Source organism: Pseudopodoces humilis, chromosome 24, assembly GCF_049639895.1.
Source record: "Pseudopodoces humilis isolate 2021_Gansu_Grassland_sample_001 chromosome 24, ASM4963989v1, whole genome shotgun sequence".
Classification (NCBI taxonomy): domain Eukaryota; kingdom Metazoa; phylum Chordata; class Aves; order Passeriformes; family Paridae; genus Pseudopodoces; species Pseudopodoces humilis.
Window position 1 is genome coordinate 3,656,804 of NC_142223.1, and position 23,329 is coordinate 3,680,132.

At 46.3% G+C, this 23,329-nt stretch overlaps 1 protein-coding gene across 6 annotated transcripts in view; it reads right to left on the minus strand.

The window, feature by feature from the left end:
• CAMTA1 (calmodulin binding transcription activator 1) overlaps nt 1-23,329 on the minus strand; it is a 236,006-nt gene that overhangs the window by 159,347 nt on the left and 53,330 nt on the right. For all 6 annotated transcript variants that reach the window (XM_088066393.1, XM_005528324.3, XM_088066392.1 and 3 more), the window contains one exon: nt 13,436-13,503. In XM_088066393.1, coding sequence (XP_087922519.1) covers nt 13,436-13,503 — 68 coding nt within the window. The remainder of the gene's footprint in view (nt 1-13,435; nt 13,504-23,329) is intronic.

Genomic DNA, 23,329 nt, shown 5'->3' on the forward strand with positions numbered 1-23,329 from the left:
GTTTTCCCCATATTTTACTCAGCAACATGGTAATTCACATGTTGATGGCTCTGAACTCTGTAACAGACTTGAAAAAGAAATGAGAAACAATCTTTATGAACTCCTCAGCACACCGAGCAATTGAAGCCTCCTCGTAACGATGTAGGACCAAAGACAGAATATTAAAATTGTCATTAAGTGGAATGCACATGAAATGCTAAAAAGTCTTTCTGCAAATTATTTCTTGATATAATGTCATGCTGTAGAACTAAATCTTAGTACAAGGTATGAAAAAAGACAGTTAAATCAACTTTGTTCATTTAAATATAATTTTAAAAGAACTGGCATTCATCTCTTTATTGCTCAAGGATTTTTATCAATTTTTTTAGCCCTCATTTATTTCTCTTCCCTACTCCCACGGGGATACCATTTGATTTATTGGGAATTAATTCTTACAATTCATGAATGCTTTAAACTATTTTCAGATTAATCACCATCTCCACTGGTGCATTGAGGAGAGCCCCGTTCCCTCTCCGTGCTCACACAGACCAAAGGGCTCCAGCCCCCGGGTGCCAGCAGCCATTCTGCCTTATCAACTGCTCTCTCCATGGACACAGATTGATACAGTGAGGACCAAGGGCTCCAATTAACTTTTAAAAGACTTATTTGGAGATGGCCTTCTCCTGCGGGCAGTACTTCAGCTCTGGATCTGGTCACTTCCCGGCACAGCAGCAACACATGTGTGTGTGCAAACACTGCTGCGTTCTTATGGGGAAGGAAGAAAATGGAAGGAAAAAATCTATTTAGTTAGTTAACTTCCTGTTCAATATCCCCACTTGTAACAACCATCAGCTCCAGACTAACAAGGTTTCCACAACTGTGTCAAAGTGGGGCTGTACCTTGGTTTTATCTGAAACACCAGACACCAGGGAAATTTGCCAGGATGCACGTGAACCATGTCAGTGGGCTCTGGCAGTGTCACCTCCCCAGGACAGAGGCTGGTGGGAGCCACATGGGCTTTGCTGGTAACTGGGAAAAATCTCACTGGGGATGGGAGGAGAGCAGAGGTCTGAGGAAGAAAAAGGGTTCTCCCTCTGTTAGCAGCATGCACTTTGACTCGTGACTTGAGACAATATAAAAATCCGTAAATATTTGAAAATTGAATAATAATAAATTAATTATACATTTTAATTGAGAACCACTTCAAATCATAAACACAGTTCAACAGCTGATGAACTTCTAACCCTGCAGGCAGCAAAACAGCAAAGACTGGAGGAACTGGTGATGCTGGTATGGGAGGGAGCAACTCCCCAGCTGTGGTTCAGTAACACATCTGTCCCCCATCAGCACAGCCAGGCCTGAAGATGGGCAGAGCACAACGGAAAGGGCTGGAGAGGGGACGCAGTGCTGCTCAACAGCCACCACCAGCTCACTATGTCCAGACAAAAGCATCATTTGCAATATTGCAATTGAATTTAAAATGCTGATTTGCCTTGGACTCCGTCAATTGCTGGGACTCCATTGATTCCTGATTAATAGTAACTATGTACATAAATCTGGATTACACTGGAAACCAGCGATGCTCAAACTGTCCCAGAAGCTGGGCTGAATGGGCTGCTTGTCCTAAGCCCACAGCCAGGACCATCAGCTCTTTGTAGGGCTGAAGCTTATGACTGAGCCAGTTGTTGAGGTCAGTTTTAAGATGAGGCAGCACAAGCAACCCCAGCCCTGTGCGGGCAAAGAGAGCGCTCCCAGAGCAGGAGGGCAGAGCTCACTGTGCATCCTCCAAATGAGTTCACAAGTGGTGGCACTGACCAAGCCTGAGCTCTCTTCAACAGTCACCAACAAGGCATGTGCTGGAATGCCCTGCAGCAGCCTGTTCTCAGCCCTTCTTCTCTTTCAAATGAACCTCACAAATATAATCTGTTTATTTATATCAATTTAGTCCCATCAATTAATGATGACAAGGCAATTAACTAGAATGCCAGACAGTAAAAAATAACCACATAATGCCTTCTTTAGAGGAAATCTATTATGTAATTCCAATCGGTCTTCATTAACACAAAGTATTCCAGTAAAAGGTAGTAATCTAGTTATAGTCTGTGAAATATGAAGATCCGCAAAGTAATTTTTCAGAATTAAGGGTATTTTTAGTCAATAAGAAGAAAACCTGTCTGCATTTTTTTTGCAAAAAACTTTTTCTGCAAAAAACTACACAACTCTGTGACATAAGGAACCGGTCCTGAGCAGGCTGTGCAGTATCACCAAAGAGGCACTAAATTCCATTCATCACCTCCCTTCCCCACAGCGTTTGGGGCCTGGATCAAGCTCAGAGCACGGCTGCACCCACTTTTCCATCCCTCATCCAACACTCGCTGCACAGGTGCTGGCACCAGAGAACGGAGTCTCAAACCAGCAACTGTAGCTGTTTTCAAACACCCTGGCAAGCAGGAATTGCGCTGCTTCATGTTCAAATCAGTGTTCACAGCTCTGTTCAGATGCTGCTGCAGTACCCCACTCATCCCAGCCATGAGCTCTCCTTCACACTGGCTGCACAACTGCCACGAGCGACAGCACAACCCAACCTGGCTCATTCCTACCTGATGGACTGAACAAGTAGCTTGTGCACAGAACAAAGACAACGTATTTGCTTCAGTATTTCACGTGAGGCACTTCAGAATTACCAGTGTTTTAATGGTACTAACCTAATTTATTAATTGTATATATTAAAAATTCAATTTTTAGGAAAAATGAGATGAAAAAAATGAGTCCACGAGACAATCAGCTTCACATGGAAATACACATTTTCTAATTTTAAGCCTTATTCCCCTTCAAACTTATTAATAAACTAAGTAGTTGATAAGAGAGAATTAACCCCAAATATAGAAAATCCTGCAAACAAAGAACACAGACAAATATAAAAGTAGTCAACCACTTCTCCAAAACATGCCCAAGCTGTTAAGTACTCTTGACTTAAAATTTCTAATGAAGCAGCTTAAAAATCTCAAATTCCTACAGGAATATGTTTACAATACAAACTCAATTATTGTCTTATTCTGATGCTTATCATTTCTTACAACCTCTCAGCTCATCCTACTTTGGAATTTAATTACATTCCAGTATTTTGAGTTCACATGAAATTACACATTTTCAGATTAATTTAGCCTAAACCAACTTGTGCTAACAGCCAATCCTTTTTCTATCATGCCCTAATTTGTGGTCCTACAAGTCAGCATAAATTGCCCTTTTAAACCTTGCATCACCCCACCATAAAGCCACGCTCACTGTCCCCAAACCCAGCACAGCACCCAGCATCGCTGGGTCAATGTTTGGGCAATTTCCTTTGATCAAAACCCTCCTTTTCCTCCTATCTCTGTTATTTTCTGAGTTCAGCTGACAGAGAACAGTCAAGGGGTGACTGTTCCCCATGCACTGGTTCAAGGAAGGCGCGACCTTTTCTGTTTAGTTAAAATCCAAGGGCGATGTTCTCACAAGGACATTTCAGCTCAGCTGTCACAGGAGCAGCACAAGATGGGAACATGGGCCCGAAGTTAGCCCTCAGCTAGCACTCAGCTTCCCCCAACCAAACCCCAGGACGTGAAGCATTCCCTGACGGACACCTGATGCTTCCCACAGAGCTGCCAGCATCATGCCGGGAATCCCGGCCTCTCCCCAGGCTGCCTGAATCCAAGCACGGCCTCCACAGCTTTCCTCTCACCTCCCTCCCACCAGTTGTGATCTGATGCAACTGTCAAATCCTCGGCATGTTTGAAACCTACTTGTTCAGGAGCCAAGTGGAGACTCATCTAATCCCTGCAACGAGTCAGATGCTGCAATTGTGTTAATGCCATGCAAGATTTCACTTTCCAGAATTTCACCAAATTTTTAATATTGGCAAGAAACGTTACATAACGTTACATAATCTGAAGAAAACAACCCAAACCCTACTCATTTGATCCTTTTTATACGTTACCTAGAGCGTCTCTCATGTCCTCCTAAGGGCAGAACCCCCTCTCTACCCACTGCCCACTCTGGCACATCAACACTACAGCAGTGGGACTGTGCCCACATCACCTGCTTTGGCTGCCCTCCCACCTGCACGTGCCTCCAGCTGAGACCAAATACTGTCTCACCCAATACTAGGGATTTTGGTAAAGGCACGTGGGCAGACTAAAGGAAGCCGTAATAGATATAAAAGTCTCTCAAGATCTGGGATCTGTGCAGGATTAGAAGTGACTTTTTCATAAATTTCAGGAGTTGAGGAGATGAGAGCAAGGATTGAAGAGGAAAAGAAACCAGACAAGAGCAGCAGTTAGAAAAGCCTGGGAGTAAAACCAGTGGGAGAAGAGAAGGCAGAGCAAGCACACAAAGCTGCGATTATAAAATTCTCCAAATCTTTCATATCCTATATTTAAAGCAGAGCACAAAATGCTGCCCTGCTCTTGGCTACCACTGTTCTCAAAGGCCACAGTTTATTAAAAAAAAAAAGTCTGCTGCACAATTTAGAACTAGTTGGCTCTGCTAAAGCTGTCTGGGATTACAAATGCCATTGAGCAGGGAGACAGGTCCCCACACCACATCACCACCAGTGTTACCATCCCTGGCCTGAGGCATCTTGCCTGAATACTGCAAAGTAGAAGTAAAAAGCTGAACAGTGGAAGAGCCATGTTTCACCTTGGCATTGGGAGTTGGGATGGTGCACTACTTGGTGAACCTGTCACCTTATGCATGGAGTATTTTCTTGGCAACTGGTACAACAGCGTCACCCTTTCTTAGCTGTTGATAAATCCTGTTACACAGCAAAGATTTGTACCAAAGCTTTAATTTAATTACTGTAAATAAACCCAGCAACTTGGCCAAATGGTTTCATGAGTTACCAGCCCAGCTGAGGGCCAGGACCTGTAATGTTCCTGCAGTGCTGCTTTGTATGACATCCCAGGTAACACACTGCTACAGCATTCACTGCTTCCAAAGATCCAGACAAAGCTTTCAAAACAACTTGGGTTACTGCCACAGAGACACAGCCCCAACCCTGCACCAGCCCACTTTGGCTCCTGACTGTACTGTGGTTCCAGGAGCAGCCCCACTGGTGCCCTGCAGCATTGATGCTCCCAAAGCCCTTGCAATTGAGTGCAGGTCATGATTCCAGCCCCCGTGCCACGCTGTCAGGCTGCTGTGACTGAGCTTTGTGGGGCTGCAGAGAGAACTGATGGCACCCCAGAGAAACAGGTCAAACAGAGGCTCTTGGACATGCTGCTAAAAGAGGTTTTATCTCTCTTAAGGATATGTGGAAAGGTTCCGGCAATTGTCACTTTGCTTCCTTTGCTTGTAACTGTGTAAATCAACCCCTAATACCCTGTTTACTCACAGCAGCTTAAGAGCAGGGGGAAACACGGGAGCCCTTTAGCCAGAGAGAATTAAATAAAATAGTGGGAACATCCCACAAATACCAAAGTCAATTAATTCATTTGTTACAGGGCAAGAGTCCTGCATAATTTGTCCTTTGAGTAGTTTATTTTAGCTAATTGCTTATCCAGCAAGAAGATCTCCCCTGCATGACCCATTTGCTGTGCAAGAGGCTCAACTGATGAGAAATAAATGGTCACCTTCCAGAGGGCATGGAGTGACAGCAGGGATACTCCATATGCTGCTCTGGTCCTCAGGCCCACATCTAGGGAGAAGAATGCACCCCCAACCTGACACCTCATAAGCAGGGTGAGTGTTGGTGAGTTCTCCTGAGGAAACCAGGAGACCAGAGTTCCCCTTTCCAGGACAAGGTGCAGAAGGGAAGGCTGCAGATAAGGCACCCCCCACTAAGGCTTTACTTCCACCCAACTGCATCGCTGCAACTCACAGCAGTGTGTTCACCCTTCACTTGCCTTTTACAACAGCACTTAAGGCAACACCACAATTCCAGTTGTGAGGGTGGAGCTCTCTGTCAGCCACATCACCCATTCAGCTTCTCTACCAGAGGCAGAGCAGAGGCAGAACCAAATGGCTTAATGTCTCACTTGTACATCCTCTGTCTGTAAACATTGCTGGGGAACAGGTGGAGCAGAGCTGTCAGACCCGCAGCTGCCTTCAGCTAGCCAAAAGATGGAACCAGGACAGATGTTATTGGTCTTATCAAAATTTTGTAAATTGAACAGTGAAATGGAACAGCCTTATTTATCTTAATTTAGTTCATTGTTGACATTTACAAAATAAATACAGGAATAATACTGTGGGCACAATTCACTCTCACTGATGGCAGCAGGAATCACATGTGCTCTGACAAAGGACAGGGAGTGACATGGCTACTGTATGCTGGAAGCAGAGGGTGCCAGAGGATCCCCAAGGGATCCCCCAGTACCTCTCAGCTCAACACCTCCTTGCAGCAACAAGTACATTCTCACTGGACAGAGACAGGCAATGCTGAAAGGAGAAAGGGGAGGACTGCAAAGTGATGCTTTGAGATTGGCTGGGGAGTGGGTTTTGAGTCACCACCAAAGAGGCAACAGGATTTCTGTCAGGAAAGCTTCAAGCTTTCACATTCCACTGGGAGGCTTCTGATGGGCTTTTACTGATGCTTCATCTCCCCCAGAATCAATAGAAAACAATAATCCCACAGCTAGGCATAAATCATGTTGCACAACTCGGCAAATCATCACGTGGGATGCCTCGGGACGAGGCCACTTCTTTATTTCCAGAAACAGCACCATTAATGGTTTCTGCCTGCCAAGCAACAAGATTCCCACTTTACAGCACTGGAAATCTCCACCCTACACTGATCCCAGCCACTGTCTCCACTTACTGCAGAGCAAATGTGGGCAAAGCTCATCTCAGCTGGTGGGGAGCTGGTGGGTGCTGGTACTAGGGACGAAAGGAAGGGAAGCAGAGGGGCTGCAGAGGGACAGATGCCCACCCACCCTAACACCAGTCCCAACAGGTGTCTGCCAGCCTGCGGCCACAAAGCCACTCCTCACACCAGTCCCAACACACACCCACCTGCCCAGAGCTGCAAGGCAGCTCCTAAAACCCCTTTTCCCACTTGGCATCCTGGTGATGCCGCTGCAGGTACAGCAGCCCCGGGCAGCAGACTGCACTGTCTGTTTACAGGAAACAAAGCTGCTGCAGCACGAGTCAGAAACTCAACGCTCCCACAAACAGCAGCTCTGGAAAACCCCAGCAGCACCTTCCCTCATGTCACTTTACATCCTGTCAGTAACTTACAGGAAACAAAACGGCCCGGCAGAGTTATCCGAGGCTGTGACACTTTAGGTACATCTGTAATTAAAACACAGACACCAAAGCTGCGAAGCAGCACCATAAAGCAGATCATTTTACAGCTGGCTGGGCTCCCTCTGATGTACTTGAGAACCATTTTTAAGTGACATAAAGTTTAACATACCGGTACATCTGCCTACCCACCAGATTCTACATGGAATTTAAAATTTAATTATATTAAAGTATTGTTACAGTGCACGTAGCAAGAACGCCAACCAAGTGTAACTTGAGGAGAATCTTTGCCAGATTGTTGTAAATCTGTGTTTTCAGGACTAGGAAGAAAAAAGAGAAAAATTCAAACCTGAACACCTGTATCAGTGCTCTCAGCTTCATTATTGCTCACCCACCAACTGCTCCACATTTGGGCTGAGCAGAATCACAAACTTGTCCGGTGTTTCACTACAATGTCAGTGCACACCTACAGCACCTGTGCCTGCCAAGCAATTACTCCTTACACCACAGCAAAAGCAAAGCCTGCTCACTGCCTACACACACTTATTCAGCACCAAGAGGAAAACCTTAACGTCTGCAGGCAGCTCCTCATCTTCCAGCAACCACAACACAAAGCAATCTGTCCTCTCCAGCCTGAGTCCTCTGGGTCCTCTGGGATGCTTCCAGCTGCTCTGCAGACACAGGCACAAACATCCTCTCCCCAATTCCATGTTTCTAGCACATGCTGGCTAGCATTCCAATGGGCAACTTAAATAAAACTGTGTTTGTCATCTAAGACACTGGCCCCATCAGGAAATCAAAGCATCAACCCCCTGGACACAGGGTACCCTCTGCCTAATCCCTGCCAGCCCAAGATGGTCACAGTGCCTTGCTTCAGCCCTGCACTCCAACCTCAGGGCCAGGTTTCCTGGATGCAAAAATCCTTGCAAATAAATAAAGAACCCAAATAAAAAGTTTATTTTTCATCAGTTGCCATCTGCAGCCATTAAGATACAACAAGCAGTTGCTGGATGGTGTTTTTGACGCAGAGAATGTATTGGAAGAAACAAGAGAATAACATTAAGGGTCAATTAGGAGCAACTTAAAGGTTATTTTTGAATATCTTACCTCCTGGACAAAAGAAGGTTCTTCAGTGCCATATGAGAATATAAATTATGTTACAAAAGTCTTTAAGATGCAACAAAGACTTTCATTTTGTTGCTGTTTAAAACAGCCTGAAGAAAAAACAGCAGGTCTCCTGTTGCTCCACAGACTACACACATGATGCAGGAAAGTGCAGGTCCAAGGTGGTTCCACAACAGCCATCAAGCCCTGTCCTTCACAGCCCCCTTTGATAGGAAGCACAGAAAGCTGGACAATATGGAATTGTCTGCCAGGTTTGGGTGTGATCATCAGAAGCCTCAGCCCAACACCTCTTCCAGCACACTCTTTCCTTTCCTCTGTTCTACCCAGGACAAGGGCAGCTCCTCAGTGATCCCACAGCCCAGGAACCCCAATCACAGGCCCAGTACAGGAGGCTCACACACACCAAGCAGCCTCCTCAACCCTAAACATCCTCCCACATGGGATCAAGAAAAGTCAGAGCCTGCCAAATACTGAATGTCTGTGTTGACCAAAGCCATGTTGTTTCCCTTGGCCATACAGAAAAATCTACCAAGCCTTGCTCTGGGCAGATGGGTTTGCTGAACTATTTCACTGTTTTGTTATCAGATAATTGCTTTTTCTGATGATTCCATGTTTTCCAGAGTTTTCCTCTCCTTCAAGGGACAATGCTGCAGGACTCTTATGAGTCCACATGAAGAGGAGAAGGAGTCTTTGCATCCCAGCCCTGTGTGCCTGCAAAGCCAGGCAGTGAGGGCAGCTGCTTGTGTGCATGGACCAGCTGTGGAGCCACCATCTGACACGTATCCCTCTGATATGTGGGAGAGCCCAAGCCCGGTGACCATGCACAGGGGCTGCAGAGCCACTGCTGGGCTGGAAGGGCCAACCTTCAGCTCTGTCCCAGATGAATCCACAACAGAAACACAGACCTATTGCCTTGGTTGTCCAAGTTGGCCAGTGACATCTTTTGCTGTGACACAGCCCTTCTGAGCTGCCAGCTAAATGCAGAGGGAAGCCAGCTCTCCCAGAGGACCAGCACACACCAGGCTGGATTTGCCATGGGAAGAATTTGGAAGGAATACTTGAAGACCATCGCCTGAGTCAGGCCAGGCACCTGGATGGCTCCCTGCCACTCTGCCCTTAGGTCACTTTACAATCAACACGGTGAGCTGTTAGAAGAATTCATTATTGGTGTCTCAACACCCCTGGACCACAGCAGCTAAAAAATCTATATGAACTAAGGGCTCTTAAAACCCATCTGTGCATTGTTTATTCTCTGTAGGGAAAATAAAGAGAAGGAAATACTGAAAGCAGCGAGACTAAAGTGTTGAGAGTCATGAAATCTATAAAGTGTAAAGAGAGATGTGCCACATTTAGCAGGGATTATGTCAAGCAGCATCCCAAGCTAGGAGTGCTGACAGCACACACACACTGCCTTCAACAAAGGAAAATAGGTCGTACACAACCCCAAACATGCCAGCAGAGCTTCCAGCAGCATGAGCAGAAAACCCAAATTTCAGCACTGCCCACAGGCAAGGTTAATGGTCCTGGAGCCTGTGGAGAGTATGAGCCACATAAGAGAGCAGGACCTTTAAAATGTGCCTTGAAAGCCTAAATAAGGTCTCGAGAGGACTTTTATTTGCAACAAGCACAAGGGGAGATGGACAGAACTTTTGCTACCAATCACAGCTCTGGGCAGTTGCTTTTTCACAGCCTCCAGCTCCCATGAGCTTCTCCTCCACCGGGAGCCTGTGTCTCATTTCCCAGCAGCCAGGACATCCTGGCAGCAGCATCCACCCCATGCAGCGGGACAGCTCTCACACAGAGCACTCTGGAAAGAAGACTCACAAAGTAATGGCCTAACACAGTGAATTAATTCCAAAGCACAATTGTTTTCAATCTTCATTTAAAGCCAACCTTACCTAATCTCACTTTAACGACATAGGAAATGGAAATTCCCTTAATAATATAAGTTATGAATATTTATTACCCGATTTGTTACCTGAAAATGGAGTAATTCAATTAATTTTGCTATTAATTATTTAATACAGAATTAATATACTGCAAGATCCTAACGTTTCTTTACAATGCTGCTGATAAAGATATCCCAGACAGAGGATGTTCCTTACACTGGATTGATGGACAGGTAAGGCACAGGGTGTGCTTCCTGGGCAATGGGCACCTGGACAGGAGGTGGGAAGGCTCCAGGGACTGAAGCCATCCTGCTCTCACCATGGAGTAGGGCTGGTTCCCCTAGCAATCCCCCTGTGTCCTTTCCAAGATATGAAGCAGAGGGGCAGAAACACATCTGAACTGCATTCCCAGATGGAAAACTGACCTTGCAGCTTCTGGGCACAGCCAAGGCTTTTCCATTGCCCACTTGTGAAAGAGTGAATTCACCTCGGATTGCTCAAGAATATTTTTTAAATACTGTACAAATGCTAATGGCAGAAGGCACATGGAAACAGAGAAGCAAAGTATCTTCCTCTGGCAGAATGCTTCTGGACTCAGAAAATTGACTTTGTCATTGAAATTCCAAAGTAAATAACAATTAAGTTCTACTTGATATATAAATGTCAAGTAATTTTTTTTTTGTCATCGTGATTTGCATTTAAACTTGGAAATGTCAGACACTTGGCCCTGCTGCATTAGCAGAACGCTTCCCCCGCCCCGCTGACGGAACACCCGCTGCGGATTACCCGGCACATCATCAAGTATCCAAACACCATTCCAAGGGAGCCTCAAGGTCGATGCTTGCGAGGTGTACTCGCTAATTTATGTTGATCAACCGGAGTGCTCAAAAGACTATTGTAATAATGCTCCAGTACATTTATATCAGTGTATTCAATCAATTGGAGTTGTTCAACAAGAAGTTTCATAAAAAAGTAATTTTTTCCAAAGGTTTGTCATAGCTCCTTCAATGCCACCACAATGGCCAGAAGGCCTCCCCTCCATGTCCATGACTAAAGCAATACCCAACCGTGCTGTAAACACAGGAACCTCTGTTTGGGAAAGAGATGAAAACATTCAGAACACCAAACTCGGCTCCAAAGCAGCTCCACACCAGCTCGTCCCTCACTGCCACCCCCTGCCTTAGCTCAGTGATCTGTAAGGCATCCCAGCCCAGCCTGGCCTGACCCTCTGCAGCAGTTCCTTTGCTGGTGCCTGAGCTGCACAGCACCAAAACCCCGTCACCAATATCAACCCTCTGCCGATAGCTGCAGCAGCAGCAGCTCCCACACACACCCAGAGCCCCCACGGCATCCATCCAGCAGTGACTCCTCACAGCACACTATACATCATCGTATTAGGAAACTCTGCGTGTGTCAGTGGTGCAATTAATTCTTATTAATTTTGTGAGATGAAATTAGTAGCACCCACAGCAGCAAACAAAGAACAGGGGAGTGTTCCAGTTCAGTGCCAAATCAATGTCATTAATTCTGTAATACTGGGAGCCCTGATTGTAGCAACTCAGCATTTAACTCTTCCCATTAATTTTTATATTAAAAAAAAAAAAATAGAAAACTAACTCAACAATTTCAAAAGGACCTTGAACTTATGTCACAACTTTCCTTCTCCTGGGACATTCTTTCTTCCAAGTGTAAACACACAAGAGGAAGGTAACGAAATGTTCATTAAAAAATTATTTTCATGCATTGCCTTTAGCAAACCAAGCTCTTAAGATCAGAAGATGCTGCCACAAAAACATTTATAATCTCATATCTTTAATGATAGCATGTAGTTAATGTGTTTTCTGACCCTTTAAAAGGCTTCTCTGGCAAAGGCTCAGCCAGAAATTGTTCTGAATTAATTCTGAAACTGGATTACCAACCCAGAAAAAAACACTGCTAATAGTAACTGAATTACCTGTTCTTCTGCAGCCAAGGAGAGCCTCACAGCTGCCACCAGCAGGAAAGATCTATTCAGGGACCTTCCACCACCATGGCAATTCCAGGTCTTGGAGAACCACTGAGAAAGCAATTGGGTTTCCCACATCTCCTTCCCAGGTGCTACACGTTTTAATACAACAAACAAATGCATTACTTACCAATGTCAAAAAATAAACAGTCTGGGGGGGAAAGCCCACAAAAGTAAAACAACAAAACAACACAGATCTTTTGTTCCCATATTTCATGGAAAGCAGGTCCTCTGTGTGCCCCACCTGCAGCTGCACTGCAGAGGTGCAGAGAAGGCCTCCACGTCCATCCTCTCCTCAGCTGGGTGCTGTGGAACACCTAGAATTAATCTGTGCTGTTCGTTAGGGTGGCACTGCTGCCTGTGTCCCACTGTGACATGGCAGCAGGAGGTGATGCCAAACCTGGAGCACGCTGCTCCGGGCGCCTGCAGCACCGGCCCCTGCAACGGATGACGCTGGGATGCAGGATGCTAGAATAGGCTTTTCTCTCACCTGGCTCCCAGCAGGCTCCTTCCAATGGCCCAGCCCACTGCAATAGGAAAGGGGTGGATTGGGAAAAAGAAAGACAGCAAAAGCCCAGCAAGACCAGAAAGCAAGAGTTGTTCTCTGCGTTAGTGAGACGTATGGAGCCAGAACATAGCTGAAACAGCAGGAAAACATCCACAGCCAAAACTCCATGTCTGGGTTCCCAGGGGAGCGAGAAGTTAAACATTTATGGCAGCACGAAGAAGACATGACATTTACTGAATAATAAACTGCAAACATGTCTGTTAATGCAGCTTTTTGGGACCTCCTCACCATCAAACACTTAACCCCAGCAAGGGAAACACCAGAACGCAAACAATCCCCGTGCCTGTCTGTGAGCAGGCAGAACATGGTGGGGCTGGTGCTTTTTTTATTTATTTAAAGTTAGAGGCAAGGGAGCTCTGTCAAGATAAACAGCCCACAACCTTGCTCAGAGGCTTCAGATCTGCTCACCTGAAGGGATACAATTAAATCCTGAGCAATCGGGTTAAAACTTTAACCTGCCAAGACTGTAGCTGTTCCATTTTTAATCAATCTGATTTCATTCAATAAAATGCTCATTAAGGCAATTAATGAGAGTTTGGTGTCACAAGCCATCAGGCATGACTGGGAGTTTCCACTTGGTGGTCAAGGCATTGATCAGTGAGTCAAGTCATCAGCGCGAGAGAGTCAATGTGCTGAGCAGGAGAACATTACCTGGTTTTGGGGGAGGTTGTTAGCCACTCCTCATGCTTTTCAAACGTTATTAAATAAGCTGCAATTTCCTGAAAGAGAAATGCAGAAAGAAAACAGAGTTACTTGCATGGCTGTGCTGGGAACTGGAAAGTTTTACAACAGAGACACGGAGCCGCCTACCCCGAGGCCAGGCTGCAGCTGAAATTGGGTTTTGACTGACAGAGCGCGCTCAGTAAACGTTCACATCCACACCACCAAGGCCAGGCTTAAACAGGACAATGAAGAGATGCAAATGAGGAAAGGCATTAACATTTTCCAGCACAGAGAATTTGCTGGTAACTGTGGTGACCACGGCATCGCCGCGAGCCCAGTGTGACGTCAGGAAGCAAAGGGGAGGGTAGCGACAATACGGACACGGGGAGCTAAATAAAATATTTATAAATAGAACAGCATCACTGCAGAGAGAATTACTGAATTATTAATCGTTGCCATAAAAAGCCAGCGGGTGACATCAACGTAAGTCATTGCTCCCACTTGCAGGAATGATACGGGCGATTACTTCCAGATCAGAACTGATTTGTTTGTAGGAAATTATCGGCGGCAGCGAGATAATTCACGACAGTGCCTGTAAACAGGCCTGAGGAACACGGGACAGACGTTCATCCATTGCCTGGGTACAAACCCAGGGTGGTCGCAAGGTGGCAACGGTCACCACACCAGCAGTGTCCTGATATCTAGAGATGGCCATGGACTCCTGGGACTGTGCTGAAAATAAGCCCCCTGTGATATACTCAGAAACATGTAGGGTTTTGATGGTTATCTTCCAAAAATTACCTCCCAGCCCTCTCAGAGAGGTCTGCATAGCAAAAGCCAAACAAGTGAGTTCAGTGAAACTGCCTTCAATGTACAAATGCCTCAAATCAGACCCCCAAACCACATGCAGTATCATCTCCAGCAGAAGCGTCCCCAGGCTGTACCTCCCAACAGCACAACACACGCCAGCGCCAGGGCTTTCCACCAGGAGAGGGGTTTTTATTATTTTTTTTTTAGCTAGCTCTATATAAGAGCTGTCGCTTACAGTACCAAAGCTAAAAACCCCCACAATGCTCTCCAACCAGCTGGCCCAAGCATCTGCTAGAGCCACAAAATGCAATTATATTACTCCCAAACGAGACGTAAAAATATCTTGTTTCCAATACTCTTGGTTTTAAGACTTATACTTAATGTCCTCTGGGCATTGTGGCGGTGCCAGATCTCCGTGTTATGTACTTTATTAGAGCTGTGTGAATGTCATATTAATGACTCCTGACCAACATGTTTACACTGCAAATAAATTCTCCTGGAATCCATCGACGCACCCCTTGTTTCCCAAGCCAGTCTCTGCAGGTTTAAGGGATCCCCATACACGCACATGACAGAGCAGCGGCATGAAGCTCCAAAAACTCCTCTTTTTAATTTCTGGCTAATGGCTAATGCCTAAATAAAATTCAGCATCAAAGAAAGCCAGTGCAGACCTCCACCACTGACACTGATGACCTTCCCAATCCTCACAGTTTCACAACTGCACCTGAATCCGATGCAAGTGCTGAAATCTGGATGCTACATGGCCAAAAAGGTCTGACCCCAGATTTCCAACAGGCTAAAACCACCAAAGAACTCTGTAACTAAAATTCTTCAGAAAGTATGAAAAAAGATCTCTGGGGTTTTTTAAAGCCAGTGCAGTAATTCCACCAAAAGTGCTGCAATCAGCAGAGCTCTATTTCCAACCCATCCCACATTATGTGTCCTCAGCTCACTATGCTACAAACCAGTGTCACCTCATGCTATACAGTGAGATGAGCTCTGGAGAGACCGAGGAACACTCAGGAGCTCCCTGCACATCCTCCCCAGCACCAGGCAAGCAAGCATTTACAGAAACAAACCCCTTCAATGCCAAGGCAGCTAAGGGGGTTCAGATTAGTCTGGGATTTTGCCTATTCCTACTAAAATTTAACTTCTGTAAGGAGAATTAAGCCATTTTTCACTTTTGTGATGAACAAATACATTGCTATGGCATAAAAACCCAAACTATTTCAAGTGAAGGAACTCAGCCTTACCAAGGGCTCATTCACTCTGCTCTTTCCTGCCAGCCCATGCCAGGCACATGTGAAAACCTAATCCCAAATTGTCACTAGCTGGAGGAGCTGCAGCAATGAGAGGCTCCCATGAGTTGGAACATGGGTTTCTACTCTGCTGGCCTGGCTCTCTCATGTTTGGGCAGAGGAAAGGCCAAGCTGCCAGTCAGTGCCACAGATACACATTGGGGAAGGAGGATGTGTTTCTTCCTTCAACCCTATGCCTTATGTATGTTCTGCTTTCTCTAACTACAGCTTTATGTCAGCTCTGCAGAGGAAAGTGCTCAGACCAGCACTGGTGGTTGATCAGAGGTTTGCATGAGATGCCTCTGCCCAGTGATTCCCTGTCTACATGGTGGGGCACAGGCAGGCCTGCTGAGGCAGGGCTGGGGTTCAGCAGCTGCATGGGCTGAGTACCCTGCTGTCGCACCAACACCCTTTTTCCCTTTGAAAAAAGAGGGAAGAAATAGATTTATCACCAGAAGACACAAAGTCGTTAAATAATTAAAAACAAAACTATGGCCACAATAAAAGCCCTCTGATAAAACCCTGCATTTTAATGCGTGTTAATTCCCCTAATGATTCTTTCTGTGTCTCACAGGGTCAAATCAATGTCCTCACAAAAAAATCCAATTATATCCCATTCATCGTATCTTTGGAGCAAGGCTATTGTTTGCTTTTGTCTCCTATCAAACCCTTTTCCCATTGCTTCTTGCCTGAACTACAAATGAAAGGCAGCATGGCACCAGCAAGGTCAGATGAGACAGAGCTGGCTCTGAAACCCCAGCTGGTCCTGGCTCCACAGGGATTGCACAGCAAGTGATGGAAATCAAGGGATGCCTGAACGTGACACAAACGCTCAGTCTCGCCACCAGCGAGTCCCCCTGCAGCACCAGCCAGCCCAGGTGGCACTAGGTGGACCTGAGGGCAACCCAAGTTTATCTCCATGGGGAAGGGCACCACACACCATGGGCAGCAGCCCCTGCGCCAGGATGTCCCACCCAGACCAACACCCACTCTCTCCCAGCTTTGAAATCACTGTCAGCATAAAGTGAGTGAGCATTGCTGGGAAAGGGTGAACCTTTGAAAGCTCTGTGGATCCAGCTCCACTTCCAAGTGTGTCAGCCAATCCCAGGGCAATGCTCAGCATGTGGCTTTCCCTCTCTGAGTGCCCACAGGACTGAGCTCACCACTCTGGTGAGAACAGGCTTGATTGACCATCTCAGGAAATCACCCCATAAAGCAATGAGATTATTTAACATTTATATCATTCGAGCTGCGTTTTATCCTAAATTTGATCAGATAATTCTGTGGTTTAGCTTAGACTTGGCTGCTCAGGCTGAAAGCCTTTTATCTAGGTGTGCATTTATTTTTATTTTGCACTTTCCAGTTTGTTTAGATTATTAGTGTGAATGCACCAGGAAGCCACCAGCTGGGAAGCCCAAAGAGCTGTGTGAGACAGGACACAAGCAGCTCCACCGTCTCCAGACAACCACCACCAAGGATGTTCCCACTGCCCCCTCAGCCTCGTGCCAGTGTGGCACCACTCAGCATGGTGTTCCCAGCTCAGGCCTGGTGGCAGAGCCACCACACACTCCCCACCCAATGCTACGTGACTGCAGCTCCTCAGACACTTCAATATTTAATGTCAGCACATAACAGCCCAGAGCTGTGGCACATGGGCGACCTGATCTCACCCGCCATGTCCCAGCCGCCGCGGTGAGGACGAGTGGCAGTGCCGCAGCCAGTGGCACAGGGACAGGGACAGCAGGGAGGAAGAAGCTCCCTCGGTGCACTCAGTGCTGCCCAGCAGCTGCTGCTGCAGAGCTGATTGTCTTCATGCACAGGAGCCAGAGAGGACATGGCCACAAAGCACAGGACAGACTTACGGGCAGGGATCCAGCGGTGTCAGAGAGGCCCATGACCCGTCATGCACAGGAAGGTGCCCACTCTGCTCTGAGCTGAAGGGTTTCCAGTGAACACACACATTTTTTGGAAGAGTAAGTTCTAAAAAACTCTGAAACAGACAATTAATGGGTTCTCTCTAAAGCCATGGATTGAGTGTTGGCTCCTTCCTCTCAGCTCAACCCCCTCCAGGTCATCCTGCATCATCACAAGGTATCAGCAATTCCCACCTGATCACTCAAAAAAAAAAGAGAAACTGCAAGGGAGAAGGATTGCAGGATTCCCTGGGCCAGGCAGCTCTGGTCATCCTCTGGTCTCAAAGCAACATGTAGCTTATTAAAAGAAAAATAGTCTGAATTTCAAGTTATTATTTTGTATGAATTATACGCACCCAAATGAATAAGCCTGAATCTATGCATATGTTAGGAGAAAGCAGAAGAGTTTGTACTCATCCCTAGACTTAGACCACAAAGCTAATAAAGCTGTGATCTCTTAAGCAAGCACATTTCTTCTCTTAGGAATTCACCATGTCCCCTCTGCTATAAAGACAGCCCATCACTTCCTTATCATCCTTCTGCTCTGAAATGAAAATAAAAATTCATGTTGACTATGGACCATCTTCTCAGCTGGGATTGAGCCTTTTTCATTTCCTACCCATCCCCACTCTAAAAGCCATTAATATTCTGAATATCCCAACCACAAACTGCTCTGAACACCACACAGAGCAGACTCACACCACCTTGTTCAGCATCATGGGAACAAAAATCACAATCCCACTGCATTCGCCCAGTTGTTTGGCCTAAATCAGCAACACTATCAAAGGGATATTGCTCATGAGCTGGGTGAAACAAGGAGCAGGAGAAAGACAAAGTGAGCCCAAGAGTGTCCAGCAAGGACAGGAGGGTCAGGTAACTGCGGGCTGACCAACACTCCTACACCAGAATGTTTCACTGCCATTTCAGACTTGATTTGGTCTTGAAGTGTTCCCTGTCTGCAACTTCTCAAAGCAGAAACATTGATCTGCCTGTGCTGAGGCTGAGAAGGGGATGAAGCTCAGATATTATTGCTGTTTTGCTGACAAACTGTGTCAGCAGTACAAGCTATGGCTGCAGGTCAGAGGTTGCCCAGGGCTGCCCATTCGGAGCACGTGTCAGGCCAGACTTGCACGGATTTGGGTTTCCAACTCATGCCATGAATTTCCTGCCAGGTGCAGAGACATTTATTCATACCTGTGAAAATACCACAGACTGGCTGAAGCCCTTGGTCTGTTGCCCTAATGGATGAAGCCCTCACCATTTTGGGGCCCAAAGTGCCACCTTCCCTTGGTTTGCAGAGAGCAGGAGACGGCCCACAGCCCGCTGGCTGCTGCTGTTCCCCTTACCCAGCCAGCCTGGCTGAGCTCATCTCTGCAGGAAAAGGCCTGAGGGCAGCCCTGGCAGCACTGTCTGGTGCCACAGGGCACTAAAGCCACCGAGTGGGAAATGCCTGTGGTTTGGGAGATGCTTGCCTTGGTTCCCTGCATGGCAGTGGGCGGCGGGATCGCAGGAGGGGGGATGTTTTCATTAATAATGGTGTCTCACCAACCATCTGCTAAAGGTCCACACTATTAATTTAACAGGAAAAAAATGGAATAGATTACTCTACAGTTTTCAATTAAAGTACATGATGTCTTCAAACTGCAATCTTAATTAGATATTATAGGGTGACATTTAGGAATCCTGAGCTGTGATGGCTGATCAAGTCATCTGACTGCGCCGGTGTTCTGCAGCACTGCTGGGGCCTCGTGCACCCAGCACCGTCAGGAGAGCTGTCTGTCCTCAGATGCCAGTGCTGGAGTAGCTCTGACAAACTCCTGGGGTTAAAGGACCACAACAGTGAAAACCCATGGCAGCCTGGGCACAACAAAAAACCAGCTGCAAATTGCTGTGGACAGAGTCCCACAGAAAACTATGGAAAGGGGCAGAAGAAGGGGGAAAAAAGTAAACAAAGTGAAAAAAAAAAGAAAAAAAAAAGTAGCAAATGGAACAACTCAAACATTTCACTTTCAGTGAAATTTTTCAATATGAAAAAACTAGATTTGGACAAGAAATAATTGTCTTTAAAAACATAAAAAGGAGAAGGAAAAAACCCCCAATCAAGAGCATAAGCAGTGACTAACGGGCCCTGGAGCTGAACAAGATCTGCTCAGCTCCTTCACCTGCCAAACATATAACAAGAGCAAACTGAGAGACACACTGGGTCTTTAGAAAAGCAAGAGCATAACTGGGCACAACCCCCAGCTATGGCTGCCCTGAAGCACTCAGAAGTGTTAGTCACAAGGAAGAGCAAAGTCAGCCCTCGCATCAGCCCATGCCTAACAGGATTAGGATGGATTTTATCTTCCATTTGGGCCCCACACTGAGGGACAGTTAGTAAAACAGAGCAGTAACAAATAACGCCCAATCTTGAGTTACTGGAAAACACCCACAGGTCATTATGTGATTTTTTTTTTTCTTTTAAATGACCTTGGACTAAACCCTGTGATTTAAAGAACAACAAACACTGGCATCTTGCTGGCACTGCTGGTTGAGTTCCCTTGTCCTCTGAAGCCTGAAAGAGTCAGATATGAGGTGGAATTAAAAAAAAAGAAAATTCACTAAGATCCCTTTGTTTACGATGCATTAATTACAGTGTAATAGCAAAAACCTCAATTATTGTACACAATTCCAACAGTCACGTGGCTTGCAGATGCCAAAGCGCATTCCCCTGCTCCAGAGTGAACATGGGCCGTCAGAGATGCTGCCCTGCTCTCATCTCCCACAGAAACCAGGAGGAACATGGAATGTTCTGCAGCTCTCCTCCACCAAGTGGCAAAGTCCAACTGCATCTTGGGGAATGGAGCAGATCCCCTGTGAACCTGCCCAAGCCGTGGCCTCCCCCCAGCCCAGACAGTCCCTCTTGCCATGGGGGGCACACCAGTCCCCTCTTGGCAGTGGCACTGCTGTGCCCAACGAGGTGAGAACACCAGGGCCTGCTCCATTTGCCTTCTCTTGCAGGGAGGCAGCAGCAAGCCCTTCCAAAGTCCTTCCAATGCAAGGATCATTAAAAGGGAAATATCCCCAGAAACTGCCCCTTTCTACATACTCCTCGCTCCCATATGCTCTGACATAATAATGTGCCACAGTCCTGCAGAACTGTCTTTTCAGCATGTTTTTGCATTATGTCTAATTCTGTCAGAGTTTTTCAGTCCCACGTAACAGCTCAATGCAGTCAGATATAAATCTGGCTTAAGAGACTCTCACTAGGAATTCATTTAAAACTGTAAATGTTAAAAGATTCTGCTGCTGATTTATGGCATTTTCTTATTTCAAACAGAATTAAAATCCTTCTTAAAAGATACATATTCAATCATGATAAAAGCTGCATTCCAGTGATGCTGCTGGTCAGACTGAGAGCCACAAAGCCCAGAAATCTGGGAATAGCAGGGGAATCCAGGAATAGCAGGAACTGAGACATTTTTACTGGTTCAACCAATGCTTTGCTGTCATCCCACCACCTCATTCTCACATCTTAATTAGTGCAAACAGGAGTCCTGGATGCTGGTGCTTTCATGCTCCATCTATTCCACTCCATCCCAAGGACAAGGATCCCTTTTCCTGAAGATCCAGTTGATCTGCTGCTGCACCTGAAGTCATTAATGAATGGGTTTATTCATTTTCCATTGCTTACACTGAAGGTTTTCCCAGCTCTGTCAATACCACACAAGTGTCCTGTATCATTGTGTAAACAACGGTCAGTGTTAAAAAAAAAATTACCCATGCTACCATCATTATCGTCATTCCTAGAAGAATTTTTCATGTTTTGCAGTTGTGAACAGAGAACACGGTAGAGCCTGGAGTCGCACAGCACAGCCCTGTACCCAAGCATAGCCAGGCTAAGGAAAACTCAGGAACAGTGTCTGGAATGAACCTGTGCAGCACCAGTTCAATTCACAAAGGGGTTTTAAGCATTCAAGATGCCAAAAGAACCACAGTCTATGAGAGGGTCATGGCTTCTGGCTGTCCTTCCTGGAGGCACATTGCTTGGCCTGTACAGAAGTCCCTAATCTCATGCTGCTCCACTGAAACAAACCATCTAAACAGAAGGACCAATATCAAATACAAGAGTAATCAAGCAGAAGCAGCCAGAAAAAGCATTATTCAGACATTTATATAATTAATTGTTTATTACTCAGAAGCCACAGAGCCATTAGCAGAAAGCCAGGGCTCTCTGCACTGCACTGTGGGAGATGCCTCTGACACCTCACAGAGTGGTTCTGTCCCAGGCCAGCTCAGGCCCAGGCCAGTTGTGCTGATGTCCCCAGCTCCTGGCTGGTGCTGCTGGGTTAGTTGGTTTTGGTGAGGTTTTTTGGTTTGGGGTTTTCCTCCTCAGATCTTCCCTGGTAAATTCAGAATCACAGAATATTCTGACTTGGAAGAGACCCTGAAGGATCATAAAGTCAAACTCGTAACTGAATGACCTGTATGGGGATTGAACCTTTGATGCTGGCATTATTCACACCATGCTTTAACCAAATGAGCTCATCTGAGGGTCATTTTGATGGATTCTTCACAAAATTTGGAACAACATGTCCAGTTTCTGGAGGCAGCTCCCAAGTGCCGATCATCTCCTGTGAACTCACAACGCTCACAGCTGTCATCAAACCATCCTCCCTTCTGTGGGGGGCATGAAAGAGGAAATATTTCTGCCCCGTGTCAGGATCCAGCCATGATGACTAAACAGGGGCTGTGACCCAGGGGGCACAGCAGGTCTGTCCCCAGAGTGCCTGGCAATTGCCAGATGGCTTCCATCTATGGAAACTGCCCCTCTGACCTGGAATTATCATGCACTTACCAAACCCTAGACAATGTGCTGTGTTGGCACTGCAAGGAAACAACCATAAAACCAGAGCACTGTAAATTCCTTGTGAGTTATTTTCAGACTTCTTAAAGTTTAGTTAATCCTTGCCTTTAAGAGAACATATAAGAAAAAAATTACAAGGGAAAAAAATGACCAGAAGAAAGGATGTTTGTGTGAAAGAGCCATTTCCCATTCTGAGCAGTGCCAGGACAGCAAACTGGCCAAAGTGCCCAGGATTCCCTGTCAATCCCTTGGAAAGGGGTTGACCAGAAGGCTGGTGAAAAGCAGGGCTGATGCCATGTCACGCCAGTGACCTCTGGACTGCCAGCACACGGAACATTGCTGCAGGCTGTGCTGGGGCTGCTGCGTCCTTTCTCACGGAGAGGAGCCGGCAGACAGCATGGATGTTGCTTTCCAAAGGTTAAGCATCACAGGTGATTTCATGCTCTTTATATTTCTAAGTGGTTGATTTTTGGTTATTTTTTTTTTAAATAATCATAAATCCCAACATCTGCTCCCAGGGTGGGAGCCCTTTGGCTCTGTGCTTAGCCAGGGAAGGGAACGTGGCTGCCAGCGGCTGCTGCAGGTGTTATTTTTAGTGCGACAGCTATTTACCAGCTCCATTCCCAGAGGGAATTCAGGGAGTAAAAGGGATGCTGATGCATTTCTTACTAAATATAGAAAAGGGGGCGAGCCACCACACGCAGTGTGGCTGCAGCTTCCTGCTCCTGCCGGGATGTGGCCTCAGCCAGGGGGATGTGGCCCCAGTGGTACCAACACCGCAGTGGGGCCACCCTGGCACAGGCTCCCCATTCACCACGTTCTAACCTTCAAGCTGGTGTTTGGAAAAAAGCTTTTTAAAAGTAGCTCTTATAACTAATTGGCTTCACTTTGAAGCCCTGATCCTGTAATGAATGGCTCCCAAAATCAAACAAAGCACTTTCAACACCAATAAAATTGCCTGTTATGAAAGCAGAACATTTTTAGGGTAATATTGACTTTAATGCTCTGTCAAGGC